This window comes from Peromyscus californicus, unplaced genomic scaffold (genome assembly GCF_007827085.1).
Source record: "Peromyscus californicus insignis strain IS unplaced genomic scaffold, ASM782708v3 Scaffold_11__1_contigs__length_118956290, whole genome shotgun sequence".
NCBI lineage: Eukaryota > Metazoa > Chordata > Mammalia > Rodentia > Cricetidae > Peromyscus > Peromyscus californicus.
The window spans coordinates 101,587,469-101,613,647 of NW_026294402.1; the positions used below are offsets into that span (position 1 = coordinate 101,587,469).

At 43.2% G+C, this 26,179-nt stretch overlaps 1 protein-coding gene across 14 annotated transcripts in view; it reads right to left on the reverse strand.

Moving 5' to 3' along the window:
• Positions 1-26,179, reverse strand: part of Dock3 (dedicator of cytokinesis 3) — a 377,571-nt gene that overhangs the window by 16,009 nt on the left and 335,383 nt on the right. For 12 of the 14 annotated variants that reach the window (XM_052719644.1, XM_052719626.1, XM_052719604.1 and 9 more), the window contains 12 exons: positions 20,378-20,526; positions 18,912-18,998; positions 16,421-16,525; positions 8,402-8,543; positions 6,924-7,090; positions 6,686-6,772; positions 6,143-6,322; positions 5,485-5,568; positions 5,248-5,364; positions 2,386-2,507; positions 1,032-1,170; positions 43-190 (listed from right to left, as the gene is read on the reverse strand). In XM_052719644.1, the coding sequence (XP_052575604.1) occupies positions 43-190; positions 1,032-1,170; positions 2,386-2,507; positions 5,248-5,364; positions 5,485-5,568; positions 6,143-6,322; positions 6,686-6,772; positions 6,924-7,090; positions 8,402-8,543; positions 16,421-16,525; positions 18,912-18,998; positions 20,378-20,526 (1,527 nt within the window). The remainder of the gene's footprint in view (positions 1-42; positions 191-1,031; positions 1,171-2,385; positions 2,508-5,247; positions 5,365-5,484; positions 5,569-6,142; positions 6,323-6,685; positions 6,773-6,923; positions 7,091-8,401; positions 8,544-16,420; positions 16,526-18,911; positions 18,999-20,377; positions 20,527-26,179) is intronic. The other 2 variants (XM_052719562.1, XM_052719552.1) reach the window with 1 other exon arrangement.

The following is a 26,179-nucleotide window of genomic DNA, read 5'->3' on the forward strand; positions in this document are numbered from 1 at the left end:
CTTTCCATTCTCCTTCAGCAAGCAGCATCCTGTCATCCTTACCTCGGGTGCTAGAAGGGGCAGAGGTAATCATCTGGGATGGTGCTGAATGAGTAGAACTCAGGCTGGAGGAAGAAGGGCTTGCCTGGGATGAGGATAGAACAGAGACGTTGGTGACTGAGCCCTGGTACCTGGGGTTGTGATATGCAAGCTGCAAAGGAAGAAAAATCAGCATTCTGAATGATCAGTACTGTAAAGCTGGCAGAGAGAGAGCTGGCTTATGCATTCATGTCCTGAAATCCCCAGACCAAGTGACTGATGCTGTATTCTGGACCCTGCTGGAGGCTGGACTAATGGCAAGCACTAAGGACTACCCATACCACCTACAGAAGCGGACAGTTGTGTTGGCTCTATTGTGTTGTACATGGAAAAGAATGCAGGACTTAGCCATCAAGACTGCCAAGCCCTTTGCATGGCGAGACAATTGTGTAGCTTGATATGCTTGGGGGGGCCCCCTGGCGGTAGGATCAGAATCCATCCCTGGTGCATGAGTGGACTTTTTGAAGCCCACTACCTATGACTGGACACCTTGTGCAGGAGGAAGGGCTTAGACTTGCCTCTACTGGATGTGCCTCCCCATGGGAGGCCTTGTCTTCTTGTGGGTGGGAGTGGAGGGGTTGGAGGGGGAGGCTGGGGGTGGCGGGAGGAGGGAAGAGGGGGTCTTTGATTGGTGTGTAAAATGAATGAAAAAAATTTCTTAATTAAAAAAAAATGACTGCCAAGCAGGAGGCTAATTTGGCAGAAGACCTTTGCCATGCAATCTGTAATAGCAGCTAGGTCTGAAAATAAAGGTCTGCTTGTAAAATAAGGCATGGGAACTAAGACTTGGGGTGGTATGTAGAAAGAAGGCTGCCTTGCTAGCTATTGAAAGGTGTGTTCCTGAATCCAGGAACTAGGGAACTTGATAGAGTGTTTCCAGCCACCAGACCAGACTCCAGAAAGGGGAGTCTTTTAGCCATGATACCCTGCTCATTCTTGCACAGCTTCAGTACCTGCATGTGGTGGTAGAGGTCTTCAGGAGCTTCACCCATAGAGCTGTCACCCATCATCACCATGTTTCCGGCTTCACTAGATGCATGTGAGGAGAGAGAGGATGATGAATGGCGGCCTGTGCCCATTAAGTTCATGGGGCTGTGAACAAGAGAAGGAAATAGGGAGGAATCAGGCAATAGCTAAGAAAGCATGCTAAGCAGTAGGAGCAATGGAGAGATTTGTGGAACAGTGACACTCAACCTTAGACAGCACCGGCTGGGAGGATTCTACAGCCAGTGTTCCCATCTGTCTGAGGCCTAGAGGAATCCTGGGAAGGCTTATGCTAGTACAATCTCTCCTTAGAGTTAAATGGATTATAGCCATTCAGCGTGAAGGCACTAGCAGTATATCAGGAGGAATGAAAGAGAGAGATGATAAATTACGTCAAGAATCCTATATCCTTGTTTCTATGGAATGTTTGTCTGAACAGTGCCTAATCCAGCACACACTTATGAGATCTGCTCTGAGATCAGGAGTCTTACTGGTGTGAAGACACTATCAAAAGAGATAGTTGTAGACTCTGTGGGTTTCTGCCCGTATCTGTGGCTACAAGTTTCCCAACAACTTTCCTCTATCAATACCAGGAGGCCCTTTTGCTCATTTGTTCCTGTTCTCATTTGCTAAGTGGCTACTATTCTGGGTTGCTGCTTATGCTGGAAAATAAATATAAGTGAGAGACTCCTTGTACTGGCTTCCTTTCCTAAACCTGGCTTCCCTGTCCTAAAGGTTTTGAATATTCCCACTTAAGCCTGCTCAGGCCAGAACTCTTGAGTCTTGAGCAGTTATTACTTAAATGCCCATACCACCAACATTAAAAACAATCAACGATCTTCATTTTCTTTGGGGTCATGTCCAAAGGCACATTATGAACAAGGCCCATCCCAAGCTGCTCCTGCCCCTCTTCCATGCTAAGGAATCCTGCACCTCTGCCTTTTACCTCTACTCACAGTACTGGCCAGGCTGCCTTGTTCACATCACACATGTGTAAGTTCTTTTGCCTGGATCTTGTCCCATCACTCTTCTAACCTGGACTCTTTACTGCCTAGCAAACTTCTGTCTGTCCTTTAAGACTTATCCCAATGTCCCCTTGGCTGTGTACCCAGAATACCATGTGTATGCTTCTGTTATGTAGGATGGTGGCTGATTAGATGCAGGTCAGATGCCACTGACTGACTAGTACAGGCGCTGCTTGAGGCAAGGCTTGGGGATAGGGATAAGAAGGGATGTGAGCACACAGAAGTTCTCTCTGCAGCTCTTCTCTTATCTGATGCTTACCCTCCAGACCTACCTCTCTGGAGGTCCCTACTAGCATACCTGTGCCTGTGGGTCATCTTGATGTTCTCAGGGCTCATGGGACTATGGGATGCCAGAACATTTCCCCGTGGGGTGCTGGTGCCCGAACATGCAGGACTTAGCTTATCCAACCCGGGAAACTCCTGTTGAGAAATGAGTACTTGTTCATAGAGAGCAATGAATAGGTAAGTAAGGGGTAGGAGAGATGAGTTGACAGTTGGTGAAAATTTAAAACAAATGAACAAACAAAAATAGAACTATGATATACTTCTGCTTTCTTTTGGACAATCACATCTTCATTACTAAACACTCCGGCAAGTGTACTGGAGCCTAGACCAGATGCTCTGGAGCCCCAGGTAAAACTCCACTGAGAGACACATCTGGAATAGGCTAAAGTGAATCACAGGAGAGTGTTAGCAGGCTTCGTCACTTCACAGTAAGTAGAACAGTGACTGGGAAGGAGGAGAGGAAGAACTTATCAGCTGTCAGTCAGTGCAAACTCTTATATAAGAACTGGTGCTGGGTTTTATTGGATTGCCAAATGGCTCAGTTCTTAGTGACCTGAGTTAAGTTGCCTGTGGCACAGTCTATAGGGAAACAGGAAACAAAGTCCTAATGTAAGTATTTGAAAACAGCACAGTTTTATTTTAGCATAATTAAATTCTTACTAAGTATGTAGACTTCTTGGCAGAAACTTTTTTCTTTTTCTTTCTTTCTTTCTTCCTTCCTTCCTTCCTTCTTTCTTTCTTTCTTTTTTTACAGAGCTAAAGCCTAAGAGACCAGAGCAAGAGCCACGACTCCCTTTATCTTACCACTGCTGCCGTCCTTCCCCTGAGAGAGAGACCTTCTTCCTGTGTCCTGTCTTTTTATTGCCTTTCTGTTTTGCCTTCTCATTGGCTCTAAACCCAAACACATGACTTCCTCGTCACTTTGGCAGAAACTTCTAATCTAACTTCCCACTGGGTGACAGAAAGCATTTTGGTCTCTGTCTCTGCTACAATGAGGAGATTTTGTTGTTTTTGGTTTTTTTTTGAGACAGGGTTTCTCTGTGTAACAGTCCTGGCTGTCCTGGAACTCACTCTAAAGACCAGGCTGGCCTCAGACTCAGAGATCTGCCTGCCTCAGTCTCCCGAGTGCTTGGATTAAAGGTGTGTGCCACCACTGCCTGGTGACAATGAGGAAATTTTAATGCATAACTTTATCCAGGTTTTCTTAAGTTCTTCATAATATATGATGGAAAAAAGATCTTGTCTACTGGGTATGTTTCTGTGCTAGACTTAAAGTGGCAGAATTTCCAGTTTCTTCTTCCAAAGCAGGCATAGTGTTACAGTGTGTTTCTGCAATGTGCACAGTAGGGACCTTGATGTGTATAGACAAGCATTTTGTGCTTTTGTTGCAGTGATGTGACTACAGAGATGTGGCAGGAAACCTCCCCTGGTGCCAGGCTCTAGACTGCCTGGGCTGCCAGGTGGGATGGGAAGTCTGCATAGAGCACAGAGCAGCCACATTGGCAGGAACCAGTGTAATAAGATGGAATCCCCATCAGACTCAGTAATGCTACTCAAGTTCTTTACTAGCCAGCCACCTCAGTTTTAAAGGGGAAACATTTATGTTCTGCATGCTTCACCTTGAAAGACCACGGGAGAACCCCACCAAGAAGAACTTTGGTGAGCTGTAGAAATTTCTCTGCAAAGTGGGCCAGTCTCTCAAACTATGATGAACTTCTTTTCCTGTTTTGCTTTTCATGCTGTCTCCTCTTGCAATGAATGGCTGAGGCCTGCACTGAGTCTGGAGGGACTAAGAGAACTACAACCCAAAGCATCCAAGAACAAAGTTGGCCAGTTCCGAGTGGGACAGGCTCACTGAGTCCTTGGATGAACCTCCAGGCTTTTATGTCATCTCTAAAGAGGGAACTTCTCTATGACAGCATGGTGCAGCATCTGACAGCTATATTTGTTTCCCTAATACTTATACCTGATGGCCCTCAGTAAGATGAGAAGAAAGCTTGGCAGGCAATTTGGCTCATGGCCACTAACGCCTGGAGCCAGGATATTTAACAGAAAGTCTACTCTAGAAATCATTTAGAGTCAGCCTTGCAGTTAAAAATTGGATAAGGGTATGGGACGTGAACAGAGCCTGGGGATTTCAGGGCTACCTGAATCTCATCTCCAAGCAGTCATCATTCCATGTTAAGACCATGCCAAGGAAAGCTGATCCTGGAATACAGGTCCTGCCTGTGTGCATTAGTTCTTGGGCCAAACCTACCATGGAGGGTGAAGAGCCAGGTTAGACTTAGGTAGACAATCTGGGGGCTGGTATCACCTTAGAACTGCCTGATACCTTTAAGAGCAACCAGAATGAAAGTACTTGATGCCAAAAACTTCTTAGATGTGATCCTGGGTCATAAGACATTATGGAGGAAAGTGAGATGGGGAGAAAGGAAGTTAGAGGGAAAGAAGAGAAAGGAAGGAAGGAAGGTGGGTATATAGGGAGAAGGAAATAGAGAAAGGGAGAAGAAAATGGGTAGGGAGAGAAAAGAACAGAGATGACAAGAGGGCCAGTTCAGGCCATGCCTTTATTCTTTAGGTTCTTGGCAAGAAAAATATCTCCAAAGAAATTCCTGCATATGAGCCCTTTCTGCACGTGGAAAACTCTATTAGCACAGTACCCAGAAATATGTTCTTTGCCCTGAATCTGATTTCTTCCTTGGGAGTGAGTGAACTGATAAGAGAATACTGTTTGGATACAGTACCTTCACCTCCCACCCCTCTGAGGCAGGTACAGTTTCTCTCCCACTTTACCGCCCCCACTCCTACTTTTCTTTGACTGTGGTCTAGAGGAAGTGAAAGTTGGTTCTACTGGACAGGTATGGAATCAGCTTACATGGTACAGACTGGCCCTCATCATCTGGAACTGATCAATCAGCTTCTTATGCAGAGGCCGCATTTCTGGATGTACAAACTTCTCATGGACTGCCAGCCCAACTCCAAGAACATGGACCTATGAGAATTGCCAAATAAGGCCTCTGTTAAGCAGGAAGCAGCCTCTGAGAACTAGGTCATTTTGTAGTATGTAACTTTTCCCACTGGTTTTGGACCTTCCAAGTCTTACAAGCCATACCTGTTCCTGCATTAGCTCTTTGAGCTGGGCGATCTTCTCAGCATCTCCTGGGTGCTTAGAGATATAATCTTTATCAAAGAAGGCCTGTAAAAAGAAAGTTCAGGTAATGAAGACTCTTAGGCTTACATGGAGCCCTTAAAAGGCAGTCAGATTGCTTCCTCATGGGTGTCTTGGTATCACCTCTAGCTTGACCTGGCTGAACACCCAACAGTTAAGAATTGTATATTTTCTGTGCCTAGGAAAGACTAGAGGTGGCCTAATATCCTGAGGCTGGATGCTAGCTCTAGTTCTCACAAAGCTTGGATGGTCTGGATATGCTAGGCAGAGCCGGTATCCTGAGGAGGTGCACCAGTTTCTTAGGTAGCCTGTCTCATGAAGGACTAGGTTTCTTAAGGACCCCAGAAGGCTACTTAATGTCTATAATCAGATGAGTTATCCATCTGACAGAGATTGGGGGTGGGGAAAAGCCCCACCAGAGACCCGTGCTACAGAAATAGAGAGTGGCTAAGATCTTACAACTTTTATCTCAAAACTACCTCATCCAGAAGAGGGCTAGCTTGGAAGGTTTTCCAAGGAGGCCATAACTTGGGAAGAGGAGCCTATGAACTGTGTTCTTAGCCAGGCTGCCTGGCTAAGTTTGGTCAAGGTCTCATCTTACCTCCTGGTAGCGCGCAATGCCTCCGTTGACCGCTGCATCAATGACACCATTCAGGCACATGCTGAGCAGATTGATGTTGCCATGCACTTGCTTGTGTTGGTACTGGCTGATCAGAGCTCGTAGCTCTTGATTCTTATTCTCAACTACCTGGATGGCGTTCTCCAGAGGGCTCACCTCCACCTGTGGGCACACACAGAGTCCTCTCAGGGATCACAACCCCTCATCATAGCCTGAGAACAGAGAGTGATAACCTATGATGCTAATCCTCCTTCCTCATTCCTGTGGATGTAAGACTTCCTAGGTGTTCTCTACTTTTCTGACCCAAGGCACTTGGAAGTGAAGAGAATAGTGAGGAGTATTAGTTCTGAAGTCAGGGATGTATGGCTTCTAGAATCTCAGAGAATTTTTTTTTTATTTGTAAACTGAAAAATACCTGATGCTTAGGAGTGTCCTGTGGTCTAGATGAGAAGGTACCAAAGCTTCTGGCATAGGAGGGAACTGAGGAGTGGCAAGAAAGTTTAAACCTTCTGAGGCATAACTTACCAGTTCCCTCCTTTCCACTTCAAACCACCGAGAAATGCCAGGCAAGCTGTGGGTCAGTGTCAGTGTGGTGCGCTCAATCCACAGGCTCTGTGGGGAGGGCACAGACAAGTGTAAGAAGTTAGACAAGTTTTGCTATACTTGGCCTAACAGAAGGGTGCAAAAGCAATGACTTTCCAAGAAGCAGGGCTTGCCCCTAGATTTGCTATGTGCATGGCATTCACTTTCCTGTATTATTTACCTTGAATTCATTCTCTTTGTCCTTGGGGCCTTTGTGGAAAGGTCTATCATACCGAAATTTCCTCACATTGTTGACACGATAAAAGCTCTTGACACGATCAGGTACTCTATCCATTTGTAGAACATCCACATAATCTGGAACAGGTGTCACTGCATAGATCTGTAAATCTGGACATGAAGTGAAGGAGAAATCTAGACTTGGCAAAGGAAATGACTGAAGTGGTAGCCTCTTGTTTTCTCCTTGATGAAGTACACTGTGGCCTTTGTTCCTTACTGGAAGTTGTGGTGGCGGCAGCAGCATCCTAAGGTGTAGATCAGACCTAAACACAGTTAGACAAACCTCCATATCTGCCCCCTTCCCTCCTGCTACAACAGTGACTGTCAGGAGCACTCACCCAAGGTAAGGTGGCAAGTGCCCCTTTAAGAGAGGGATTAAATAAGCAGGAGATGTAATATTCACACCACAGGAATAAGTATCTGGGCCTGCCCATAGTAACTAAATGGATTTTATATAAAGCAGCCTTTTTGTTTCCTTTATTTTTGTTTTTTTATTTATTTTCTTTTTTCTTTTCCTTTCTTTTTTTGTGACATTAGGGCTTGAAACCAAGGCTTTGGGATGGGAATGATAAGCAAGTGCTTATCCATTGGGCTATATCTCTAGCTCCTTTTGTATTTTGGCACAGGGTCTCAGGTTAGTGTTGAATTCACCCTGTAGCTTAGACAGGTCTTAGACTCTATCTCTTCCTGCTTTAGCCTCTCAAGTAACTGGGATTACAGGCCTATGCCACAGGCCCAGCCAAAACAAGGCTTTAATTAAAATACTGCCTGAGGTCTTTGTGAAGAGAACATGAATGGGTGTCTACTTGCAGTTTACTCTCTGGAACAAGTTTGCCCATATGGTGAGGAGCTTATAACTTCTAACAAATCTGTCTAAAGTGGGTAGTGAGGGGCAGGCCAGTGTTTTCATGAAACTTCCAAATGCTAGCAAATCATAGGCATTCTCTATCTCCTCTTCTCCTCCTCCTCCCTGGTACTCTGCTACAGGCCATTTAACAAAGAAAAGCAACAAAAACCGCACAGGAAGGTAGAGCAGGCTGCAGCAGAGGTGGTAAAACCATGCCAAGAGCCCTGCTGGAACCACAATTACCTAATCCAGTGGCTGGTCTGGACTGCCTGACCAGGCCCCGTAGAGTCCAGGGTGGAGACTAAACTCATGAGAGTAACTAGCCTGATTATCAGTCCCTGAAGCTCAGCTTATAAGTTATGAGGTCATCCATGGCTAATGGCATGCTACTGCCTCTTAGGAGGCTGAGTGTCTTGCTAAATGTGTGTTCAATGGTAAAGACAGACCCAGATTTGGGACGACAGGTAACCTAAATAAAGGTAGAAGGCCAGCCACATGGTAGGGGAATGGTTGGTGGGAGGGACTTACATCTCAGGATCCCGGCCCTTCCCACTCTACCAAGTTTCAAAAGATACACTGAGCATCACATTGTAGGATGGCATCATCTGGATGGTTGGGGTGCTGCATAGCAACGGCCTGTGGGAACTCGCTGAGCATCCTCTGCTGGAAGGCTTCCAGCCTCTCATAGTCATGACCACGGCACACATATTCTTTGTTCTGCCAAAAACATGAAAGTACATTCTATGCCTTGCATATACCTGCCTCCTTCTCTACATAGAGGCAGTTTTTTATCCATAAACATACCCTAGGAGCCTCCTTTGTACTAGACCTAGGTACAGGTATAGGGCACAGTACTCAGTCCCTGTCTTAAGAGAAATGACAGTTGAGAAGGGAGAGGGACAGAGGAAGAAATGACTGTTCTGTGGTGTGGCAGTCCTGGGGAGAATGTACAGGCATCCAGCAATGTGGGGGAAGGATGGATCCTTTTCCTGGGGAAGGAAAGCAAAGTAGAAGAGGGACTTTAGAAGAATCAATGGTTTACAAAACCCCGAAAGGCCCAGTTTGGTTAGCCTGCTATGGAAGAGGGGGAGCAAGCCAGCTGTTTGTATGGTAACAACCCAAGCAACAGCCAAACTACGAGAAAGCACAGATGGAAATAATGTATGCTTGTAGAACTTGTGAGAGGGTGGCTGGAGAGACTAGCAAATGTGTGTTAAGGAGTGAGTGCCCTGAGTGTTGACAAATAATTTTAAATTAGGCGTGATCATGTACACCTAAACACTGTACATTATTACACCTGATAAATCCTTTTGGTAGCAAATTTCTTTGCAAGCATGTCAGCAGAACAAATCAGTATCATTCTCTCTATAAGTAGAACAAATGTCAATCTTTCTTTCCCTTCCTCAGTCTCATTATACAGTTCAGTTTAGCCTTGAACTAGAGGTGATCCTCTTGCCCCAACCTCCTGAATTCTGGGATTACAGACATGCACACATTGGTTTGGGTTAGGTCTTAGTTTTTCTCTTTGTGAACTGAAGTCTCTTTGCAAACAAGACACCCTTAATTCCTGTTGCTCTGTCTACCTCACAGCTGGCCATGTATGAATAACTAGAAGCCCCACTAATACCTACTAGTAGGAGGGCTGGAGAGATGGCTCAATGGTTTAAGAGCTGTTGCTGTACAACCATGAGGAAAGAGTTCAGATCCTAGAACCCACGTAACATTTGGGTGTCCTGAGCACACCTGTAACCCCAGCTCTGAGGTGAGCAGAGACAGGGGAACTACTTGGATTTGTTGTCTTCCAGCCTAGTGGAAAAAATGTGAGACCCAGGTTCAGGAGAGATCCTGTCTCAAGGGACTAGGGAAAAGAGTGATTGAGGAGGACACCTGACACCCCCTTTCTGGCCTCTATTGTGTACACACATGCCCATACACTTACATAGACACACACACACACACACACACACACACACACACACACACACACACACACACACACACACACACACACACACACACAAATAAACAAAAATTTAAAAAGCCTACTAGTTATACTGCCTACCCAGCTGGTTCACCAGGCCCATTTCAGCAAGTCATATCAGACGCTAGAATCTCTTTTTGATATGTCTTAGTGAAAGGGGGAGTTTTATGGGGAAAGAAAGAAGAAAAGAAAGAGAGGCAGAAGAAGGGGCATAGCATCATAAGGGCAGCTAGCTATACACTTCCTGGGACAGAGATGATCATAGGTTAAGCTTTGGAGGACCTCAACCTATCTATAGGTAAACTCAAATAAGACTCAGCCACATATTTGGGTGAATCAGAATGGAAAACTATTACCAGCAAAGACTCCAAAGACTATAGAGCTCGAGCCCTTTATATAAAGGTATACCTTCATATATAAGCATAGCATATTTTCCTGTATACTTCAAATCATCTTTAGGGTACTTAAAATACCAGGATGTAAGTTCTATAAAACTGCTGTTATACTGTATTATTTAGGGAATGATGACAAGGAAAAACAAGTCTGTGTACATTTGGTACAGGTGACTTCCCCCAAGTATGCTCTGTCCTTGCTTGGTTGAATCTGCAGATGTGGAACCCATGGACATAGAGGGCTGACTGTACCTTTGAAGAACTGGTTTTTTCAACATCCACTAAAATACACATAATCCCCACAAGCATCTGTTCACGGATCAAGTGAGAAATAGGAATTCTCCCAAGAAAGGAGGACTGGATATTTTCCTTTCTCCTTGAAGATTAGTAGATAATCCAAACTATGAGGTGAGGGAGGCAGATAAGCCAGAGAAACTAAGCTAAGTGGGCTAAAGAAATAGATGTCCTGTGTCTTTGGGGTTGGTGAGGAGCTAATGGGGACGGCCCAGTAAGAGGATGGCACACAAGTGCTGACCTTGAGGCTGGTTGTTGGTCTCCTAGTCACTTGTACACAAGTGCAAACATCCCCACAAAGACACATCTGGCTGCGCCTACTTTGTACTTTGTGCCATCTGCTTCCACTTGCCACAGAGCTGAGCAGCTTGAGGAAGATACAAGGCTAAGCCAGGGGACTCTGTGTGCCTGAATCAGCTGCAGGTACTACTCCTGTAAGCAGGAGGGATGGGCTGACAAGTGATACTTCCTAATAGTCTTTGTTTTTCTCCTATTATTGCAATGAACTGCCAGACGGTTACTGCAAACACAGGATACAGGTTCTATGCCCTGTCCTTCTTGTCCAAAAGTTCTAAGTATCTAGGACTTTGTATGTTCTGTGACATGTACATGAGAAGGTGAAAGTGAGCTTGAACCTGATAGGGTATTCTCACTTGGAAGACAGCAACACGAGACAACAGGTATTGAATTTACTGCCTGCCTCTGCCTCTTGAGTTCTGGGATTAAAGATGTGCACCACCACCGCCCAGCTCCTTTCACCTCTTTTATTGACCTTTAGTTCAATATTATTCTTTTTTCTCTTTTTTTTTTTGAGACAGGGTCTCATGTGGCTCAGACTTGTCTCAAACTCACTCTCACTATATACCTAAGGATGACCTTGAACGTTTGTTTCTTCTGCCTCCACCTCCCAAGTGCTGGGATTACAAGTGTGCACCATTACACTTGGCTTCCACTGTTATTTCTTTATTTAGACAGGGTCTCCCTATTTCAGAGCCTAGACTGCTCTAGAACTTACTATGTAGCTCAGACTGGCCTTGAACTTACAATGTGCCTTCTTTAGGTCCCAAGTATTGGGGTTGTAAGAACAAACCACCACACCAGACTATTATAGAATCTTTGATTACTGGAGTAACAAATATGCCACTTTTGAAATGCCTGGGCTGGATAGTTGTTATATGTCAAGGAAGCCTAGTCAGTCCTCAGAAAATTTCTCTTTGGAACAGAGTTGGAACCTTCCTAGGGATAATTATTAGGCAGAAAGAGTTTGCTGTCCCTCTTATATTACCTGTTATAATATAGGTAAGTTTTTCTTTTAGCTAAGAATGAGTACTTCCTAGAAAAAGTGAAAGGTGACCTACTTTACATCTGAAATACAGATGTCCTGAACTCTGTTAGTAGAATGGGTCGTTCCCTGTCCCCACAACTCTCAGGGAACCAGCAGACTCTGGATATTATATTAAACTTGTTATTGCTCACTGTCTAAAGCAGTTTTCCTAAGGAGGGCTTAGGTATATTAAAGGGTTTAGTGATCTTTCCCGTCTCTTGGCTGAGGTTTGTGGGCATTGCAATTTACTAAGACATTGGAGCTGGGGACAATCAGAGCTAGTTTTAGTGCATTGCAGCTCCAGGGTTCATTTATAAGGACAGCTTTACTTAAGTCATCTGAGAACAATTAATGTCAATGGGATGCAGCCTAGGACCAGGCTACCTAGTGGATCATGTGCTTTACACTTGAATAAATAAATAGAGTCACACACCACCTTTGGACTGAGCCTGACTTCTGCGCCACTTCCCATGGAAGCTTCAATCCCTTATGCACTTCCCTGCTTTGTCTCTCATTCCCAGACTGACCGATGTGAATGCTGATTCACCAGAAAATGACAGTATAAGAATGGGATGGCACTGGACAGATGTTACTATGGAGAAGAGAAAGCTAGGGAAGACAACCAGGTGCTGCAAAGGAGACTATAAGCTTGTTTCCTGATGATGGCATTTTTTTCCCTGAAGGGAAACTACAGCAGCCAGGGCACTGTGAATTGCTCTGCTGATGACATTATCAAAGATATAAACAGCAACAATTTGGAAAGTCTGCTCTAAGCTACAGAAGCTGCTAGGAAATTGCTTTCTAGGGAAAAAGTCCCCATACCAACATAATCTAGGCAGGGTTGATTTCAAAATTTGTGTCCTTCTTGGGCAGAACTTATTACTCTGTTTGAATCTGTTTGGGTGCTAGCACTGCTTATGCGAAATCAGAAGAACCGAATGCTGTGGTTATCTCTGTTGGCATTTTTCCAGGCTCACATTAGTGAGCTGCTACATGGGCTGTAGGAAATATTGCAGGTGATGGTTTAGTTCTCTTAGACACAGGTACCAAGTGTGGTTGATCCACTATTAGTTTTCTGCAGTTCTTGATATAATATATTTCACATGTGGTATTGGTATAATCTTACCTGGACACCTTCAAATGTTTGTCACTTTACGAATCCTTCACACCCATTAGATATTGAACAACTTTTTCCCTACTTTTAGTTCATCTCCTGCATCATGAAGATCCAGAAGCAGAAGCATTAGCTTGGATGTTTTCTACATTACTGATGATCCAAACACAATGAAATGACCATGCAAACAGGAGTTGTGCTTCAATGTGAAGCCTCTAGGATGTGTTGAATTTCCAACTTTAACTCCCATGCTAAAAGCTATAGAGAACATCGTCACTGAACAGATGAGCAGACTCAAGTTATGATATATGCAGGAGTATCTGCCATAACTCCCAGCTTGCTAACCCTAAACTAATAATATTCAGAAGGAAGTGACAGGGACAATGTCGAGCATCACAAATGGCTGTCAGGACCAAGAACAAGACTTTTACATTATGGATTAGTCTCATTTTCATTGGTACTCTCTTTAAGACAGAGTTTAAGATACAAAGGAAACTGTACAGGCTGTGACCACATGAGTGGTGGAAGGGTTGCACAGATTGTATACTTCACTTGCTGTGGCACAATAGACACACTGAGGAATTTTTAACTGTGAAAGAGTCTCAAAACATACTAGTTATTCTGAACCATTCCAATTATCTTTCAGCCTACAGAGGAACTTGGTATAGTGATTAAAGAATATGCGGAGGCTTAGACAAAATTGAGGGTCTACAAAGCCTTAAAAATAAGTTTATGAACAAAACATTATCAAGCTTAATTGAGAAGTATTTCTTTAGTAGAATAAGATTAAGAGCTGGGGACATAACTCAGTTGATAGAGCACTTGCCTAGCATGAACAGAGCCTTGGGTTTGATTTGCAACAGTGCATAGTACCAGGCTTTCAGCACTCAGGAGGCAGAAGGATGACGAGGAATTCAAAGTCAGTGTCAGCTACATAACTAGTTCAAGGCCAGCTTGGACAACATGAAACCCTGTCTCAAAAACCAAAACCAAACAATAAGAGGATCAAAAATGTGTCAGAAACTACTTCTGAATGCTTTACTTTCCAAATTCAGGATGGGACTACTGGGACTTTAATTTTAAATATTACAGCTGAGGTATTAAGTTTGTTGTATTATATGTGATGTTTAGCATAAGTTTAGCTAACTGTTTCTCTGACACAATTTTTTTCAGACAAGGTCTGTGTGGTCCGGGCTGGCCTGAAACTCACAGTCTTCCTGCCTCCAGCTACAACATGCTGGGTTTACAGTGTGTCATGATGCCTGCTTTAGCAATTCTTTTATAATGTGGTTTGTTACTAGAGCATTAAAAAATTAAACTATACTTGAACAGGTGTTACAAACTACACATACTATATGAAGCCTGTCCTCTGAATGGGTTTCTTATTTCTATACATAATTCCTATCTTTCAGTGACCTATACATAATGATGAAATTCCACCCTTTACTTCACAATGACGTCACTACTGTCACCAGACGTATGCACAAATTATCCTTCTGCACTGTGTGTGTAGATTCCAGATCAGTTGTTTGGACATTTTTCTCCCACTGAAAGAGAGAAGTTGCTGTTGTTATCTTGTGTCATAGAAATGACTTTTTAGTCTTTCACAGCTGAACTTAGATTTCATAGGGACCTGGGAACTAAGTGTACTGTCATCTAGGTTCATTTAAGCCCACAATTCTCCATCCTGCCTATACGGGTTATAGTGCATTCAGAAGGAAAAAACCCCACCATTTTAGACAAACACCCAAGAGATATGCCTACTGTTGAGGTCAGGGCTATACTAATGTGCTGTGGGATATTGTTCTGTATGCTGGGAATATGTGTTGCTCTGATTGGTTGATAAATAAAACGCTGATTGGCCAGTAGCCAGGCAGGAAGTATAGGTGGGGTGAGTAGACAAGGAGAATTCTGGGAAGAGGAAGGGCTGAGTTAGGAGTCACCAGCCAGACACAGAGGAAGCAAGATGTCAAGGCAGAACTGAGAAAAGGTACCAAGCCATGTGGCTACACATAGATAAGAATCATGGGTTAATTTAAGTGTAAGAGCTAGTCAGTAATAAGCCTGAGCTAATGGCCAAGCAGTTGTAATTAATATAAGCTTCTGAGTGATTATTTCATAAGCGGGCCATGGGACTGCAGAGGCCTGGTGGGACTGGAGAAACCTTCTGGCCACACTAAATTCTATTGCCTAAGATGAGCTACAATGAAGGTTCCAGGCACTAGAGGCAGACGCTGGAAGGTACCTATATAGGAGATATTTAGGCACTAGTCACTTCCTGACACATTCCTTGTAAACACAGAATAATACTGCAAATTAAAATAGAATTGAAGGTGACAGCTAGTATTGTTAAATAAAGCCAAATGTCTTTGGTTAACTGATCAGTCATTTGGAAAGAAGTAGTCAGTAGAAATAGGAAACTGAAAGAGAGTGTGCAGGTGTTAAGTGAATTATGTGTATAATGTAAAATGTTCTTGTGGGCTGGGGAGATGGTTTAGTTGAAACCTGTGGTGCAAGAATGAGGACCTAAGCTTGGATCTCCAGATTCTATGTAAAAAGCTGGTCATGGAGGTGTGCACATCTAACCTTAGCACTGGTAATGTGAAGGCTGATTGCTGTGGGATGGTCTGTATGGCAAATGTGTTGCTGATTGGTCAATAAATAAAACACTGATTGGCCATTGGCTAGGCAGGAAATATAGGCGGGACAAGGAGGAGAATAAAGCTGGGAAGTGGAAGGCTGAGTCAGAGAGACACTGCTGCTAGCCGCCATGATGAGAAACAGCATGTGAAGATGCCGGTAAGCCATGAGCCATGTGGCAAGGTATAGATTAATGGAAATGGATTAATTTAAGCTGTAAGAACAGTTAGCAAGAAACCTGCCATGGCCATACAGTTTGTAACCAATATAAGTCTCTGTGTTTACTTGGTCGGGTCTGAGCGGCTGTGGGACTGGCAGGTGAGAGAGATTTGTCCTGACTGTGGCCCAGGCAGGAAAACTCTAGCTACAGCTGATAGATCCATGAAACTCACTGGCCACATAGCCTAATAGAATTGATGAGCCTCAGGTTCAGTGAGAGATTCTTTCTTAAAAATAAGGTAGAGAAGGTGAAGAAATGGCTTAGCAGTTAAGAGCACCTACTGCTCTTGCAGAGGATCTTAGTTAATTTTCTAGCATACAACTATCTGTAATTTAATGCCTTCTTCTAGGCTTTACAGGCATGTGCACGCCTACATGTCTCTCTCTCTCTCTCTCTCTCTCTCTCTCTCTCTCTCTCTCTCTCCACCCCCTCTCTTAAAAATGATACATACAAAACTTAAAAAAAAAAATGAAGTGGAAAGTGATCGAGGAAATACCTGGCATCTACCTCTGACCTTTGCATGCATGTGTAAACATGTGTATATACCTACATAGAATACAATACCTACCCACCACCACCACTACTTAAACACACTTAAACAATTATTGCGACCACCTGAATGGACTTACCCGAAGGAAGAAAGGAAACTTCCTGCCATAAAAGCCAACCCTGAAGAACTCAGGCTCCAGGCGTTGCTGCTCTATAATGTTGTCATAGTAGCTGGCCTCCATTTTCTGTTAACAATAAAGGTGTGGTCGTTATTCAAAGCAAGTTCTCCTAGGCTCAACTAGACACTGTCTTCTAGAGAGGGATCATGGCAATTCAATCTAGGTAACAAGGAAGTAACCCCCCTAGACACTATCTGCCTCTCTCCAGGGAATTGCATCATTGAAGAGGAAAGCCCTTGGTTCTTCTTCACTGCCATCTGATGACAGGATAAAGATAAGCCTGGTTACTATATCCTTGTGAGGTTGCTCTCAATATCCTCCCTGGGGATGGACCCAGATCCATGGAGATCTGAGGCCTGAACTTGAGAGGTAAATATTTCACATGGATTTGACTGATACTCACTATACCATCTGATCCTTGACTAGGGTTGCTGGTAGCTGTCTACCAACAACTCTCATTACCATCATATGTCAGTCCATTTGCATCCACTCTTATTCATCTGTCATTTGACTTAAGATACTATTAACCACAGTGAGGAAGCCTCAGTTGCCAGTATCACTGATATTGGTTCCAATTTAGGAGATTTTAAATTTGAAAAGATAACTAATATTCATCATGTCTAACATTACAAAGTCAGCAAGTTTTTCAGCATGGCTGTTCTGGCTTCACATTTAAGCATCTTTAGGCAGTAGTTCTCAAACATTAGCCAAAAAGCTACTTTAGAGAATCAAATCCAAATCCCAATCTAGACCAGAGATTTCTGGTCTTTATTTAATTGTTTTAGCCATAAACAAGGGTGTAGTGAATGATGCTCTGAAACCACTAGTCCTTCTCTGCTGATGAAATAAGAACATAGTATCGAAGAGGCCTAACTTAACTTTAGTGCAGCCATGACAGGCTGCAGACTAACAATCCTGGGACTAGGCCTCACCATTACAATAACCAGGAAAAGTCACATGTAGTCAGAAAGTTTCTCCAGTCCCACCAGGCCCCCACAGTCCCATGGCCCACTTATAAAATTATCACTCAGAAGCTTATATTAATTACAACTGCTTGGCCATTAGCTCAGGCTTATTACTGACTAGCTCTTACACTTAAATTAACCCATGATTCTTATCTATGTGTAGCCACATGGCTTGGTACCTTTTCTCAGTTCTGCCTTGACATCTTGCTTCCTCTGTGTCTGGCTGGTGACTCCTGACTCAGCTCTTCCTCTTCCCAGAATTCTCCTTGTCTACTCACCCCACCTATACTTCCTGCCTGGCTACTGACCAATCAGCGTTTTATTTATCAACCAATCAGAGCAACACATATTCCCAGCATACAGAACAATATCTCACAGCAGCCACAAACTGTACCCTGTGGGGAACCAATCAGAACTGAGATAAACAAGTACTAAATGCTTTAAAATATAAAAGATATCTTACATAATCTATATATAGATTGCCAGTTTTCTTGCAGCTACGTCAGTACCAATCACTGTTTGACAAAATATCTGTTACCTCACTCCTTCCCAATCAGGAGTTCAATCCCCATCTAAATCTGGAATTCCCCCACCCCTCCCCCCATCCTTTACTCTTTAAAAACTCTGCCATAACTGAGCTCAATGCTCTCCCTGATCCAACCACTATATAGGAGCAGACAGAGAGCCCAAGCTTGAGCTTGCAATAAAGGTTCTTTGCTTTTGCATATGAACTCAGACTCTTGATGGTCTCTGGGGGGCTCATAACAGGAGGCATAACACTACGATTTAGAAGATAGCACTGGCAATAAGTAAAGACTTTACAAAGACCTTCAAAATCCAAGGGACATTTGACATAATTTTTGAATATTTTGCTCCAAAGAAGGGAGCAAGGACAAAGTGATTTAGTAACTACAAGATGCAGTGGGGAAAGCTCTCATAATAAAAAGTTTTAGGTGCTAGTGAACTATAAAAACATTTACTGGTAGCATAAGTCTGGTGATCTGAGTTTGATCTTCAGAATCCATGTAAAGATGGAAGGAAAGGATGAACCCCACAAAGTCTTCTCACTCTACACATGTACCTCATCATGCATGCCTACCTTATATCATGCATACCCACAAATAATAAATTTAAAAAATTTATATATCACTGAACAAAGCTATTTCATGAAAAACTTCTTCATGAAGCTAGGCTTCATGTGTGTGCGCGCGCACGCGCGCACGCGCGCACACACACACACACACACACAAATCACTATCCTATCGTGCCTTCTTTCCCTGAGTATAAGTGGCTTTTAGGGTTCAGATCATAAAGTCACTTGTCAGGTATGTGCTTTTGTTCTCTAGTAAGACTCCAAGTATCTTGAGGGCAGAAATCTAGCCTCTGTTCATGGCAATAAGCTAAGGGCCTTAGGCATCACTTAGAAACCGATGCCAGGAAGTCCAGGAGTCTTTGGTCAGAGATACAGTGGAACAGACAAAGCTTACCCGAATCCAGCTGAGGCTCTGATAATCATAGAGGCTCTCATACTGACATGCCAGCTCTCTACATAGAGGGATTCCAAACTCCCAGCTCTGTATGAAACACAGGAACAGGGCTTCAGCACCTCAGGCATCTTAAGAATGGTTAAGTCCACACTTAACATATAAAAGACTAAAACAAAAGGCTACCTCCAACTCATATATTAAAAGGAACATAGTCTTCAAAACCAGTTTATATAGAGTAACACACAGCACTGTTGTTTTCTAACTCACGCAGAGCTTTCTGGTTTTTGCTCAAATGTGTTATGCCTCTCTTGACTATCTTTACAAGAAGAGGTACTTCTTAGTATGTTTTGGTCTTTTATTTTTATGTTATCTCTTAAAAATATATTTACGACAGGCATGGTGGTGCACACCTTTAATCCCAGCACTCGGGAGACAGAGGCAGGCAGATCTCAGTGAGTCTGAGGCCAGCCTGGGCTACCAAGTGAGTTCCAGGATAGCCAGAGCTGTTATATAGAGAAACCCTATCTCAAAAAACCATATTATTGCCGGGCGGTGGTGGCGCACGCCTTTAATCCCAGCACTCGGGAGGCAGAGGCAGGTGGATCTCTGTGAGTTCGAGGCCAGCCTGGTCTCCAAAGCGAGTACCAGGAAAGGCGCAAAGCTCCACAGAGAAACCCTGTCTTGAAAAAAAAAAAAACCAAAAAAAAACCCATATTACTCATTACCATAAAACTCAAAATTACATATTATATATATTTAATTTTTGTTGTATTAGTCTATATTAGATTATAAACTGCATAAGGGAGAAAGTTATGCTTATGTACTTTATTTTCAGATCCTAGAATAATAGCAGGTATGGCAGCTACTCAGTATTTCTTTAATAAGCTAATAAAGGGACCATGAATAGAGATGAATTAAGTTAAGGAAAATTATGGCAATCAAGCAGAAAGGGGCTGTCAAAGGCCTGGTGTAGGCCTCGTAGCACTTCTCTTTTATGAAAAGACTGTAACTTTAGGTGTCAGATGATCTTTGCCTAGTTGGAAAACAGTCTGTTTCTGTGATACAGTTCCTGTTCCAGCAATAGGCCCATCTAACAGGTACTTGAAGAAGGCTGCAGTGAACTTCATTCTAATGAACTGTTCATTTCCTTCATATTTTTTTCTTTTTGTGGTGCTGAGGATTGAACCCAGAGCCCTGTGAAAGCTAGCTATGTTCTCTACCACTGAACTACACCTTTATCTTCCTCTTATTATTACAATATTTTCTTTCTCTTGGGTACTTACAAACATTAGTTTATATGATATTTAATTCAATTTATTTTTCCCAACTTCCAAATACTAATTCAAACTTACACATGATGAACTTAGATACCTATCATCAACCTCAACTACTCTCTGTTTCTAACAAAGATGTCATACACTAGAGCTGAAGTTGAGGGGCTGAAAGTCTTGCTTTCTAACACCTACTTTGCCTTTGTTGAAGTAGTGGATGATCTTCCTACACAGTCCCTCTTTCCGCTGCCACTCAGTCTGGGATGGGTAGTGTAGGAACTCCCGTAGTGGCCGGTCTTCCCATTGCAGCAGCTCACAGTAAAGAAGCAGGGTGAACGCAGCCTCTGTAGGGACAGACAGCAGAGAGGCTCAGGGCTTCCTCTGGGGGCCCAGGAACAGCTAAGCAGGAATATCAGAGCAAGGCATGGGTAGCACAAATCAGGAATACTAGAGACCAAAGACAGTAGGATTGTCTAAGCTAATAACCCTTGTTCACAGAATGAAGGAGCCATAAATGCTCCCAGTACCTGGTCACCTGTTTTGAGTTTCAGATAAAGAATAAAGAAAGGTTCACATATGGAAACTTACTAATTTATAAGCTTCTTAAAGTATATACATATATGAAAGGAATTTAAATGGAGTCACTATATAATGGGAGAGATGATGCCCCAACTAGACATCTTATTCCACCAAGCAAACCCTTCAGTGCCAGGAATGAGCTTTATCTTGTTGAGTATCTGGCCAAAGGGGTCCCAAAGAACCTCTAAACATCACAGACTACTCCTAAGGCCATTGGCCATTCTCCACAACCTGATGGTAAGACTCTGTTGCTGAAAACACCACTTACTTATGTCATCAAACATGGAGAAATGGAGCTGGTGCCCAACTCAAATTTCACCCCCTACTGACTAGTGTTCATGTTGCTGGAAGGTACTTCACATTACTGGAGGTGAAAGTAATCAACAATACCACCCAGCTACAAACCCTATGACCAACAACAGCAACCTGCCTGTAAGATACACTGGTACAATAGTGGCAAGGATGTTAGGGAAGTAACCAACTACTTTTTGACTGGATTTAAGGCCCATTCCATGAGATAGAATCCATACCTGATACTACTCAAGTAGCCAAGAATTTGAGACTAGATCTGGGAGAAAATCTACCACTATTTTTCTGCTAAAGAAACAGCAATAGAATGACTCTTAATGACATATTGCTACACCCACAGATCAGTACCTTGCTCAACCCTCATTAGAGAAGCATTTTCTTTCAGTTGATGGTAATTAAAACAGAGATCCACAACTTAACAATATGCAGAGAGTGAGAGACTTTGGAGGATTCAGCCTTAAATGGGATGTTTTCATTAAACCCCTCCCCTCAAGGCTTAGGGATCCATGTGGAAGAAGAGGTGAAAAGATTATAAAAGCAGAAGTGATGAATGACTCCAAGGATGCAGCATCTTCCAGATACAACAGAATTGAACATATGAACACAGAGACTGTGACAGCAGGCACAGGATCTCAATAGGTTCAAACCAGACAAATTCCCAGCTATGAGAAGGGGAGGTAGACATCAAAGTCCCACACCTAACCAAGAAACTATTTGCAATTGATACCTACTGGGAAAAGGGAAATGAATTTTCTAAAATGGCATCTCACTAGGTATATCAACTACGCTCCAGCATAGGCCTCATGCCTAGAAGTAGTTGCCAATGCAAAATAGACTCCATGTTTGGTTTTTTTGAGGGGGGAATTTTTGTTTCAGTTTGTTTTGCTATTTTTTTGTCTTATTAATTTTTTGTTTGTGTTTTCATTGTTTTTGAGAGGGAGAGATGGAGAGGGAGAAGGGAGGGGGATGGAGAGGGAAGAGAGAGGGACAAGGGGGAGAGGTGGAGAGGGGGAGAGGGAGGGAGAGGGAGAGAGAGGGAGAGAGGAGAGAGAGGGAGAGAGGGAGAGAGGAGGAGAGGAGAGGAGAGAGAGAGAGAGAGCATGAGTGCATGAAGTTGGGTGGGTAAGGAGGTGGGAAGGATCTGGAAGGAATTGGGAGGCGAAAGAATATGATCAAAATATATTTATGGAAAGTTTTTAAATAAAAGACGAATGGCCCAGCTACTTTAAGGCTATGCACAAGTTGTCTTGCTTTGGGTGACACATATACTTGAGAGCTCTTATGTTCCTTTCTGTTCACTTTGCTCCAGTTTTCTTTCTAACCTTCTTAGAATTGGTTCTATTTGGTGAGCACCAATTCATCAAGGATTCCCCTAGCACTCAATCTGCTCTTGTCTACTGCTCCAGGAAATGTTCTTTCCTCTTATTGTTACTGTTTCTAAAAGAATGAAAGTTAAGGAATGTGAGTGGTATTAACCATGTGATGAATCTGGAGCCAGAGACTGTTTCTGGAGGAATTTGTTGATACTGTACTCAGACTGTAGGCTTAGCAATATTTTATATGCAGAACAGTTAGTGAAAGTTACATAAAAACACAGTATCCTTAGATGCTTAGTGTAAATTACAAGAGATAAGTCACACTGAATTGCAACCATGGTCCAGAGCCCTATTAAGGAATTCTCTTTCTTCTTCTGTTTGTTATTTATTTTTTTTTTCGAGACAGGGTTTCTCTGTAGTTTTGCGCCTTTCCTGGAACTGACTTTGTAGACCAGGCTGGCCTCGAACTCACAGAGATCCTCCTGCCTCTGCCTCCCGAGTGCTGGGATTAAAGGCGTGTACCACCACCGCCTGGTCTGCTTGTTAATTTTTAATGGCCTTTCCCCACTAGCAAGATAAATAGTTCTAGCTTCTGCCCGGATTTCTAGGTCATACTAAAAAGTGTTCACATGATTATAAAGAATGCTATTTCTAATCATTTTGTGATCCATTTCCAGTTTTCATTGGTCCACTCTCTGGGCTTCTGATTCTTCTCTATTTGTGCCCTGACACTGACATCTCTTACCAGACCTCTTATGGAAGTTGGAGAAGCACGTGAAATCTTTGTTATCATTGTTGTGATGGCTAGTCTTACGTCAACTTGACACACAAACTAGAGTTATCTGAAAGGGGGGACCTAAATTAAGAAAATGCCTCAATAAAATCTGGCTGTAAGGCATTTTCTTAATTAGCAATTGATGGGGGAGGGCCCAGCCTATTGTGAGTGGTTCCATCCCTGGGCTGGTGGTGCTGGATTCTACAAGAAAGCAGGCAAGCGAATAAGCAGCATCCTATCCATGGCCTCCACATCAGCTCCTGCCTCCAGGTTCCTGCCCTTTTTTTAGCTCCTTTCCTGACTTTCATCAATGATGAATAGAAATATGTAAGTGTAAGCCAAATAATCACTTTCCTCCCCAACTTGTATTTTGGTCATGGTGTTTTGTGGCAGTGACAGAAACCCTAAGACAATTGTCTATATTTTTTTTTCATGTAACACTGAGAGCTACAAAATACAAAGTATAGTACTTCTCTGTTAATATCCATAACTCAACCAACAGCACAGTCCTTGAATTTAGCATATGTCTATATAATACATGGAATTAATTTTTTATATTTTAATTACTTATTTTTATGTGTATAGATTTTTTTAAACTTTTTTTATTTATTCTTTGTGTCTTTCACATCATGAATCTCCATCCCATTAATTTCTCTGTTCCTTTGTATCCATCCTCTGCCCTTGCAACCTCTCCCTCCAAAATAAAGTAAAATAATTTTTTTTTTTTTTGGTTTTTCGAGACAGGGTTTCTCTGTGTAGTTTTGGTGCCTGTCCTGGATCTTGCTCTGTAGACCAGGCTGACCTTGAACTCACAGAGATCCGCCTGGCTCTGGCTCCAGAGTGCTGAGATTAAAGGCGTGCGTGTGCCACTGCCGCCTGGCTGTAAAATAAAATTTAAGAGGAAAAAAAAAAAGGAAAAATCAATCTCGTCACGGAAACTATAGTGTGACACTGTGAGTCACACAGTAAGCCCTTTTACTCATTTATCTTTACTTGCAAGTGTTCATCGAAGTCATTGGTCTGGTTCGAGGCCTCTGGTTTCTGCTACACTATTGATGCTGGGCCCTCACGGGAACTCCTTTTGGTTATCCTGCTGTTACCCTGTGTTGTAGAGATCCTGCAGCTTTGGGTCTGTAGGACCAGTCCCTTCATGTGCTCCAGCAGATTACAGATAGGGTGATGTTGGGGTGGGCCAACTCATAACCCTGGTGCTGGGCCTGGGTAGTTGCAGGGTTGGTCAGTTCACCAGCTTTCCCTTGTCCTCACCACCAGGGTGAGCTCTCCTGCATTGCTCTGGCTAGTTCATCCCTTGCATGGATGAGCAAGGGGCGGGGCCAGTTCTCCTGCTTTCATGTGGTCAGGGTCAGTTCTCCAGAACCTCCACCTTCAGGGCCAGCTCTATCTACTGTGTTTCCCAGGCATGGCGTAGGGGCCACTCTCACATGTGCTGCAGCTGATAAGTGGCAGGGCCAGCTCTCCCACTCTTATGACCTCAGGGCCAGCATGTATAGATGCTTTGTCTGCATGTATGTTTGTGGACCACATGTATGTAGTGCCTGCAGAAGCCAAAAGAGGGTGTTGGAGCCCCTGGGGCTGGAGTTACAGATGGTTGTAAGCTATCATGTGAGTGATGGGAATCAAACTTGGGTCTTCTGGAAGAGCAGGCAGTGCTCTTAACCACTGAGACATCTCTCCAGCTCAATACAGGGAATTTATAAAACTCTTTCCCTTCACCATCCTTTCAGAGTTGTTGAGATCATGATTAGTAGGTATAAAGAATGGTAAATTTAGTCATGTTATGCAATGTCATATAATCTCTCTTAAAAATATTTATTTATTTAATGTGTATTGTGTCTTGCCTATATGTATGTATGTCTGTGCACCACGTGCATCCCTAGTGCCTCAGAGACTAGAGAAGAACGGTGGATCCCCTTGCACTAGAGTTACAGACAGTTGTGAGCTGCCATACAGGAGCTACAAAGTGTACTCTGGAAGAGCAGTGAGCATGCTTAACTGCTGAGCCATCTCTCCAGGCCCTCTTTTCATTTTAAAGACAGTCTCACCACATAGCCTAGGCCTACCTCAGACTCATGATCCTCATGTATTAGCTTCCTGAGTATAGACAGACCAGTCATACCAAGAACAAGCCTGTCCTGTTCTTCTTGCCAAGTTATGCTAACAGAAAAAGTAGCATATACACAACATTCTAACATCTAGATACAAGGGTAAGGAAGGAGGGTTCTCTGTTTATACTAATTCATAAACTCCTAGTTAAGATCTGCAAATAAGAATAGCTCACATTTCCACATTTAGATGACAAATTTAAGTCCTTTAGCCTGAGGGATAAGAATAGGGTCTGGTCACAGTGGAAAAGATGGTTCTTCAGGGAACTATGGTACAAGGGAATCGCACAGAACATCCATGCATGCATCCTTCCCCTTCCTTCAGAGCTGCTCTCAGTAAACAGATCATGACGGGTCTTTGCATAGACTGCAGACATAATGAAGAGGCTCTCATCTGGCCTGTCAAGAAGATGAATGCTGTCCACACTCTGTACTGGAAGCTCAGTATAGGAGCTGGTGTGTAGTTGCAGAGGAAGAGCCAGATCTACCAGTGAGTTCTAGAAGTTTCAAGATGAAGGAGATATTCCTTTGCTATGGTCTTAGTTACTTCAGCGTTCTAAGACCTAAGAAAAGTTGTATTTCTGAGGAGCAATAGAACTTCAAATGTTCTAAACCGGGTGCACCAGAATTTGGAAGTTACTCTTGAGTCCTCAGAGACATGGATAGGAGCAAAGGTGAATGGAACAGCCCCAGACAGTAGAGGACATGCATGAAGAACAAAAATTTCACCTGGTTTTTCCACACTACAAAGGGGCAGAAGGACAGGAGAGAGGTGAAGGAATACCTTGGGACCCAACACTGCTGAGATCTGGCAGGTACCCTCCTGGGGCCTTTCTCTGTATAGGCCCTTAAGTCTGTCCTAATGAAAACACAGCTCTTCTCTTTCCCTGACTCA